The sequence below is a fragment of the Oncorhynchus tshawytscha genome, linkage group LG33 (genome assembly GCF_018296145.1).
Source record: "Oncorhynchus tshawytscha isolate Ot180627B linkage group LG33, Otsh_v2.0, whole genome shotgun sequence".
Lineage (NCBI taxonomy): Eukaryota > Metazoa > Chordata > Actinopteri > Salmoniformes > Salmonidae > Oncorhynchus > Oncorhynchus tshawytscha.
The window spans coordinates 29,916,561-29,926,188 of record NC_056461.1 but is presented as its reverse complement, the minus strand read 5'-3'; the positions used below and the strand labels follow the sequence as shown (position 1 = coordinate 29,926,188).

Here is a 9,628-nt window from a genome sequence, read left to right as displayed (position 1 = left end):
AGGTCATCTGATGCAACTCTCCATCACTCTCCCTCTTGGTAGAATAGCCCTTACACAACCTGGAGGTGTGTTGGATCATTGTCTTTTCGATAAACGTTTTGAGATTGTGGGAATTACTTTAAGTACTTTTTCTAAATATTTAATTTAGGTGATTTAGGTGATATTTTGCAACATCATACTTTTTTTACTTAACTTTTTATATAGATGATTCATATCTGATGTACATATATGGAAATAAATACTTTTGCTTAATAAATAATCTACCTCAGTTTCTTTTAAAGTTGGAAGCAGAAGTGCCTCTTTCAGGGAGGAATCAGCATGACCTCTATTCAAAGCAGAAAAACACATCCAGGTTTCTCATTTTGAACCTATTGCTTCAACCTCAGTTGTAGCCAAACTATTAATTTCAAGACAATGAAACGACTTCCATTGCATCGTTGATTATCTTTTCAGAAATAACTGATTTTGAAACATGTAGATAAGAAAATTGGAATGATACTTTGCATTGCAAGTACACTGTTTTAGCAGGCTGTGGTAAAGTGGCTAACTGATGTGAAAATGAAACGGTCTGATGCGCATCAACAGAGCAAGGCAAACCACAGAAGTTAAACTAGGCCCAGAGTGTAAAATGCATTGGGTACTTTAGTAGGTTAGAATTCTATATTTTATATAAAGTGGTTAATGAGTGTGCTTTGCAGAGTAGCTAAAAAAGAAACGGTACAACTTGCATATGAACAGCGTCCCGCAGCCACACCTATTAGTGTTTCTACAGCTCAGTAGCTCTGCCTGGCCTGTGATCAGCCTGCTCTTCATGGAGAGAAGAAGAAGTGTTATTGTGTTGTTGACTGTACGTTTGTTTATCCCATGTGTCACTCTGTGTTGTTTTTGTCGCACTGCTTTGCTTTATCTTGGCCAGGACGCAGTTGTAAATGAGAACTTGTTCTCAACTGGCCTACCTGGTTAAGTAATGGTGAAATAATGTATATAGTTTTAAAAGTGAAAACATGAGTAGAACATGGAGGTGAGTTGACATTGTTTACAGTGTGTCTCGTTGTAAGCACAAAATATTTGTTTTACATTTCTCTGTTCAGTGAGTGAAACTTGTAGAATGTTTGAACCCATATGCTGTGGTTTCATGACTAGTTGGCCATTTTTCCATAGCAGGAAACAGAACTGTCTGAGCGTAATGACAACTACACATTCATTTCTTGCCAAACTTTCTAGTTTACAAACATGTCCTCACCCCATACTCTGAGAGTTTTAACATCTACTGGTGGGCTTCCAATGTGGATGATGCTTCTTCACCTCTACAGAAGCTATGGTAAGTAGGCTGACTAGTTTTTCTTGAGTCAAAAAAACATTTTAAACAACAGTTTTTTGCTCATCTATTTTAAAGCATTGAAATGCTTTATTTTCAGTTGTTGCAGAAGACATCAGAGTAGTTGGACGAGTAGGAAACTCCATATTCCTTCACCCTAAAATGCACTTACACGCCAAGATCTCTGACATAAGATGGAAACATGATAATACAGATATGTTAATAGCTAGAAATGGTACGCTTGTTAATTTAATGGATAGGTGTGAGATCTTTCGAAATGGTTCACTGAAGTTTAATGAAGGACTGAAAAGAGACAGTGGAAATTATACTGTTCAACAATACAGTGAAAATGGAGGCCATTTATCCGAGCGGCACATTGAGCTCAGTATTCTAGGTGAGTTGTTTGAAATTACACAATTCTTCAATTTGTCAGGGAAGTTTTAGCACAAACATACACATCTATGTTGATAAAAGGGGCAATCTGCAATTTGACCAATAACAGTGTCCACCCAGCCATTGTTTTGGTAAACAGCTGAGGGATGGGGTTGTAAAAATGTATCCACAAATTCAGACTGAGCTATGGATGCACAATATCAAGATTATTGTTTCAACAATTTTTTGAAGCTATACAGTTTGTTTACAATCACATTGTTTATAAACAATGGAGTAAAACAGGCTTATATTGGTTTCTGGTGTGGTACAACAGTTGAACTAAGCTCTTAAGTAATATTCTTCAAGAATCAATGGGTATATCATTAATTTAAGTCCAAACATTGATGTACCCACTTGCAAATTGCCCCTTTAATGTAATTTCAGTTTTTGTTTTATTTTGGCTTTCGTTAATTTATTGTTAATTTATTTGCTTCGTTTTGACTGAACATAATATTCTCTGTTGTAGCTTGTTGATTGACTTTGCACTGTGTGAGTGTATATTTGTGTGACATGATTGATTTACATTTCAGAACCTGTTTCCAAACCAAAGGTGAGAACCTCCTGTACTTTTGATGGGAGAGTTGTTCTGACCTGCTCTGTTGACAAAGGAGACAGAGTTGTGATGATCTGGACCGAGCAGCCATTTGCCTGGACAGGGTCCAATCAGACCCTGAGCTCAGGTCCTGTTCTATTCCTGGACAGCCATACGCCTGGAAACCTGACCTGTGTGGCAATGAACGAAATAAGTGAGGAAGGCTTCAGCCCAGCTGTCCCAACATGCAGAGGTACAGTAACTCCTCATGGACTTTCTGTATACTATTGGTCCAGAACCGTTCTCTCTGGACAGTACAGTAGACCTGCCCATTACTTGTCCTTTAATTGAGTAGCACAGTATGTATTGAACCAAGCTTTGAAGGCACAAATATGAATCAGGGGATGGGGTACTACAGAACACAGTACCTTTTTAAAGATTCATGAATATATTTAGAATTAAACTGTGGCATTTCTTTCGGGAAAAGGTCACAGGTCAGCTGTGGCTGCATTTGGTCTCTTTGCATTTGCACTGACGACACTGGCCGTCGCCATTCTACATTTGAAGAAGAGGCGTCAGAAAAAGAAAAAAGGTCAAAGTCAGACTGAATGTAAGTATCTACTTTATGCGTTTTGTTGCATTTCTATGGAACATTCACATAGTACATTCACATGGTACATTCACATGGTACATTCACATGGTACATTTACATGGAACATTCACATAGTACATTTACATGGTACATTCACATGGTACATTCACAAGGTACATTCACATAGTACATTTACATGGAACATTCACATGGAACATTCACATGGTACATTCACATGGTACATTCACATAGTACATTTACATGGAACATTCACATGGTACATTCACATGGTACATTTACATGGAACATTCACATAGTACATTTACATGGTACATTCACATGGTACATTCACAAGGTACATTCACATAGTACATTTACATGGAACATTCACATGGAACATTCACATGGTACATTCACATGGTACATTCACATAGTACATTTACATGGAACATTCACATGGTACATTCACATGGAACATTCACATAGTACATTTACATGGAACATTCACATGGAACATTCACATGGAACATTCACATGGTACATTCACATAGTACATTTACATGGAACATTCACATGGAACATTCACATGGTACATTCACATGGTACATTCACATAGTACATTTACATGGAACATTCACATGGTACATTCACATAGTACATTTACATGGAACATTCACATGGAACATTCACATGGAACATTCACATGGTACATTCACATAGTACATTTACATAGAACATTCACATGGTACATTCACATAGTACATTTACATAGAACATTCACATGGAACATTCACATGGTACATTCACATGGTACATTCACATAGTACATTTACATGGAACATTCACATGGTACATTCACATTGTACATTTACATGGAACATTCACATGGAACATTCACATGGAACATTCACATGGTACATTCACATAGTATATTTACATGGAACATTCACATGGAACATTTACATGGAACATTCACATGGAACATTCACATAGTACATTCACATGGAACATTTACATAGTACATTCACATGGAACATTCACATGGAACATTCACATGGTACATTCACATAGTACATTTACATGGAACATTCACATGGAACATTCACATGGAACATTCACATGGAACATTCACATGGTACATTTCCATAGAACATTCACATGGTACATTTCCATAGAACATTCACATGGAACATTCACAAAGAACATTCACATGGAACATTCACATGGAACATTCACATGGAACATTCACATGGAACATTCACATATAACATTCACATGGAACATTCACATAGAACATTCACATGGAACATTCACAAAGAACATTCACATGGAACATTCACATGGAACATTCACATGGAACATTCACATAGAACATTCACATGGAACATTCACATAGAACATTCACATAGAACATTCACATGGAACATTCACATAGAACATTCACAAAGAACATTCACATAGAACATTCACAAAGAACATTCACATGGAACATTCACATGGAACATTCACATGGAACATTTCCATATAACATTCACATGGAACATTCACATAGAACATTCACATGGAACATTCACAAAGAACATTCACATGGAACATTCACATGGAACATTCACATGGAACATTCACATAGAACATTCACAAAGAACATTCACATGGAACATTCACATGGAACATTCACATGGAACATTCACATGGAACATTCACAAAGAACATTCACATGGTACATTTCCATAGAACATTCACATGGAACATTCACATAGAACATTCACATGGAACATTCACATAGAACATTCACATGGAACATTTACATGGAACATTCACATGAAACATTCACATAGAACATTCACATGGAACATTCACATAGAACATTCACATGGAACATTCACATAGAACATTCACATGGAACATTTACATGGAACATTCACATGAAACATTCACATAGAACATTCACAAGGAACATTTACATGGAACATTCACATGAAACATTCACATGGAACATTCACATAGAACATTCACATGGAACATTTACATGGAACATTCACATGAAACATTCACATAGAACATTCACATAGAACATTCACATGGAACATTCACATAGAACATTCACATGAAACATTCACATAGAACATTCACATGGAACATTTACATGGAACATTCACATCGAAAATTCACATGGTACATTTACATGGAACATTTACGTGGAACATTTACATGGAACATTTACATGAAACATTCATATGGAACATTTACATGGAACATTCACATGGAACATTCACAAGGAACATTCACAAGGAACATTCACATGGAACATTCACATGGAACATTCACAAGGAACATTCACAAGGAACATTCACATGGAACATTCACGTGGTACATTCCATTTCCCAAACTGCACTGTTGTGTGTTTAGATGTGGAGGAGAACAACTACATTGAGATGCGTGGGGATTTATGCAACAAATGGCCACAGGAGGAGACCACAATCCACCCAGACCAAGACACCTCCCATTACGGTAACTGACAGTAGAGAACGACACACAGTACATTCCTATAACAGTTTATTAAGTGATAGTTAAGACCTAAAGTTAGTGCATTCATCTTAAGGTAGTTGGTGAGACAACCACATATCACAGTCATTTCATCATAGTTTGTGTACAGTAACAAGTATTTTATTTTAACACCGCTTTATGATTATAAATGTATATTGTGTAAGATGTTGAAATTGTCTTTCCGCAGAATTCTGCAGACCTCTTGCACCTGCTTCCAGCCAGAGAAAGAGACGACTATCACTGGAGTTGAATGATATCTATGTATGAAGAACAATGTGTTAATGGCATTACATTTCAATAGTATCGATTTGTTTTCCAATGTGAAGTATGCAACTTCGCACCATAATTACTGATCATTTTTTACAATTCATTATGGTGTATTTCTGCGATAGATTTATTTTTGTTGCATAGTCGTAGAGCCTAGAGAAGCGACATATAGGGCATTACTTCACCTGTATTTTGATATTGTATCATACCCGTACTGACTTCATTATCAGACTGGACCACTAGGTGGAAGCATTACAGTATGATAAAGAAACATGGTGACGAGAGGTGAGAAGAAACATCACAGGATTACTGTCATTACATCAATAGTTGTTTCAAAACATATGTACGCTGCTGGGACGACTGTAAATTATTCCATTTCAAACTGTTCTAGTTATTATTGTCTACTGTTTGTTAAACTTCAAAATGTCCAGATAAAAGACTCCTGAGTGGCACAGCGGTCTAGGGCACTGTTTCTCAGTGCTAAGGGTGTCACTACAGACCCTGGTTTGATTCCAGGCTGTATCACAACCGGCTGTGATTGGGGGTAGCTATCTCTCCAGTAACAGGGTTGGAGTTAAAACCTACAGGAGGGTAGATCTCCAGGAATAGGGTTGGAGTTAAAACCTACAGGAGGTAGATCTCCAGGAACAGGGTTGGAGTTAAAACCTACAGGAGGGTAGCTCTCCAGGAATAGGGTTGGAGTTAAAACCTACAGGAGGGTAGATCTCCAGGAACAGGGTTGGAGTTAAAACCTACAGGAAGCTAGCTCTCCAGGAACAGGGTTGGAGTTAAAGCCTACAGGAGGGTAGATCTCCAGGAACAGGGTTGGAGTTAAAACCTACAGGAGGGTAGATCGCCAGGAACAGGTTTGGAGTTAAAACCTACAGGAGGGTAGATCTCCAGGAACAGGGTTGGAGTTAAAACCTACAGGAGGGTAGATCTCCAGGAACATGGTTGGAGTTAAAACCTACAGGAGGGTAGATCTCCAGGAACAGGGTTGGAGTTAAAACCTACAGGAAGCTAGCTCTCCGGGAACAGGGTTTGAGTTAAAACCTACAGGAGGTTAGATCTCCAGGAACAGGGTTGGAGTTAAAACCTACAGGAGGGTAGATCTCCAGGAACAGGTTTTGAGTTAAAACCTACAGGATGGTAGCTCTCCAGGAACAGGGTTGGAGTTAAAACCTACAGGAGGGTAGATCTCCAGGAACAGGGTTGGAGTTAAAACCTACAGGAGGGTAGATCTCCAGGAACAGGGTTGGAGTTAAAACCTACAGGAGGGTAGCTCTCCAGGAACAGGGTTAGAGTTAAAACCTACAGGAGGTTAGCTCTCCAGGAACAGGGTTGGAGTTAAAACCTACAGGAAGGTAGCTCTCCAGGAACAGGGTTGGAGTTAAAACCTACAGGAGGGTAGATCTCCAGGAACAGGGTTTGAGTTAAAACCTACAGGATGGTTGCTCTCCAGGAACAGGGTTGGAGTTGAAACCTACAGGAGGGTAGATCTCCAGGAACAGGGTTGGAGTTAAAACCTACAGGAGGGTAGATCTCCAGGAACAGGGTTGGAGTTAAAACCTACAGGAGGGTAGCTCTCCAGGAACAGGGTGGGAGTTAAAACCTACAGGAGGGTAGATCTCCAGGAACAGGGTTGGAGTTAAAACCTACAGGATGGTAGCCCTCCAGGAATAGGGTTAGAGTTAAAACCTACAGGAGGTTAGCTCTCCAGGAACAGGGTTGGAGTTAAAACCTACAGGAGGGTAGCTCTCCAGCAACAGGGTTGGAGTTAAAACCTACAGGAAGGTAGCTCTCCAGGAACAGGGTTGGAGTTAAAACCTACAGGAGGGTAGATCTCCAGGAACAGGGTTTGAGTTAAAACCTACAGGATGCTAGCTCTCCAGGAACAGGGTTGGAGTTGAAACCTACAGGAGGGTAGATCTCCAGGAACAGGGTTGGAGTTAAAACCTACAGGAAGGTAGCTCTCCAGGAACACGGTTGGAGTTAAAACCTACAGGAGGGTAGCTCTCCAGGAACAGGGTTGGAGTGAAAACCTAAAGGAGGGTATCTCTCCAGGAACAGGGTTGGAGTTAAAACCTACAGGAAGGTAGCTCTCCAGGAACAGGGTTGGAGTTAAAACCTACAGGAGGGTAGATCTCCAGGAACAGGGTTGGAGTTAAAACCTACAGGAGGGTAGCTCTCCAGGAACAGGGTTGGAGTTAAAACCTACAGGAGGGTGGCTCTCCAGGAACAGGGTTGGAGTTAAAACCTACAGGAAGGTAGCTCTCCAGGAACAGGATTGGAGAGCAATGGCACTACATCAGTGCAGTTTCATTACAAGTGATGTTAGAATGAAGAATGTAAATACATGTAAACATGTTTACTACACGTTTTACTACACGTCAAATAGACTATATATGCATACATATAATTGGTACATTTTTACTGTATGAAATGCAATGTCAGCTTAGTAAATGTTGATTGTTTTTAAACCTAATCTTAGCCAATTTTCATTTATTCATTCCATTGCTATAAGTAATCCTGAAGAAAACACTCGCATAATGTCACCTATCTACAGTATATAGTCAATTCCCCAATTTAATTTACATTTTGGCACACAAAGTGCCATTTAGCAGTGTAGCAATGGCTCTAATCGCAAAATTGATTTTCCTTGCGCATCTTAGTAAATAAGTACAAGGACTTTATTACAAAGTACGTTTTGAGAAGACAACTTTTCTTATCTTCTCAATGTAGTAAAGTACATATTTAGATTTAGGCGTAAGACATAACGAGTAAGGTTACAGTCCACATGGCTAGACCTAAGACCCCTAAGACATAATGTACCAGGTTACAGACCATGTAGCTGGAGCTAAGACCCCTAGACATAACGAGTCAGGTTACAGACCATGTAGCTGGACCTAAGACCCCTAGACATAATGAGTCAGGTTACAGACCATGTAGCTGGACCTAAGACCCCTAGACATAACGAGTCAGGTTACAGACCATGTAGCTGGACCTAAGACCCCTAGACATAACGAGTCAGGTTACAGACAATGTAGCTAGGACCACTAGACATAACGAGTCAGGTTACAGACAATGTAGCTAGGTCAAAGACCCCTAGACATAACGAGTCAGGTTACAGACCATGTAGCTGGACCTAAGACCCCTAGACATAATGAGTCAGGTTACAGACCATGTAGCTAGGACCACTAGACATAACGAGTCAGGTTACAGACCACATTGCTAGGCCTAAGACATAGCGAGTCAGGTTACAGACAATGTAGCTAGGCCTAAGACCCCTAGACATAACGAATCAGGTTACAGACCGTGTAGATAGGACCCCTAGACATAACGAGTCAGGTTACAGACCATGTAGATAGGCCTAAGACCCCTAGACATAACGAGTCAGGTTACAGACAATGTAGATAGGCCTAAAATCCTTAGACATAACGAGTCAGGTTACAGACCACATTGCTAGGCCTAAGACATAACGAGTCAGGTTACAGACAATGTAGATAGGCCTAAGACCCCTAGACATAACGAGTCAGGATACAGACCATGTAGATAGGCCTAAGACCCCTAGATATAACGAGTCAGGTTACAGACCATGTAGATAGGACCCCTAGATATAACGAGTCAGGTTACAGACCACATTGCTAGGCCTAAGACATAACGAGTCAGGATACAGAACATGTAGCTAGGCTTAAGACCCCTAGACATAACAAGTCAGTTTACAGACCATGTAGATAGGCTAAAGACCCCTAGCCATAATGAGTCAGGTTACAGACCATGTAGCTGGACCTAAGACCCCTAGACATAACGAGTCAGGTTACAGACCATGTAGCTGGACCTAAGACCCCTAGACATAATGAGTCAGGTTAAAGACCATGTAGCTAGGACCACTAGACATAACGAGTCAGGTTACAGACAATGTAGCTAGGTCAAAGACCCC

General features: G+C 39.8%; 1 protein-coding gene across 2 annotated transcripts; it reads left to right on the top strand.

Annotated features, from left to right (window-relative positions):
- Positions 1–296: 296 nt before the first annotated feature.
- On the top strand, positions 297–6,272 carry LOC112231124 (T-cell surface antigen CD2). Of its 2 annotated transcripts, XM_024397692.2 has the most exons (7): positions 297–1,021; positions 1,225–1,321; positions 1,419–1,712; positions 2,281–2,535; positions 2,770–2,892; positions 5,284–5,385; positions 5,609–6,272. In XM_024397692.2, the coding sequence occupies exons 1-7, from the start codon at positions 1,016–1,018 to the stop codon at positions 5,686–5,688; spliced, it is 957 nt and encodes a 318-aa protein (XP_024253460.2). In that variant the 5' UTR covers positions 297–1,015; the 3' UTR covers positions 5,689–6,272. The 2 variants fall into 2 exon arrangements, with proteins under 2 accessions (XP_024253460.2, XP_024253461.2); XM_024397693.2 differs by lacking the exon at positions 1,419–1,712 and having other exon boundaries at positions 628–1,021; positions 5,609–6,270.
- Positions 6,273–9,628: the final 3,356 nt, after the last annotated feature.

Bases quoted from the DNA above. Each gene is read 5' to 3' on its own strand.
- LOC112231124 (XM_024397692.2), top strand. The intron at 1,322-1,418 runs GTAAGTAGGCTG...CTTTATTTTCAG, and splicing joins TCACCTCTACAGAAGCTATG to TTGTTGCAGAAGACATCAGA. The intron at 1,713-2,280 runs GTGAGTTGTTTG...TTTACATTTCAG, and splicing joins CATTGAGCTCAGTATTCTAG to AACCTGTTTCCAAACCAAAG.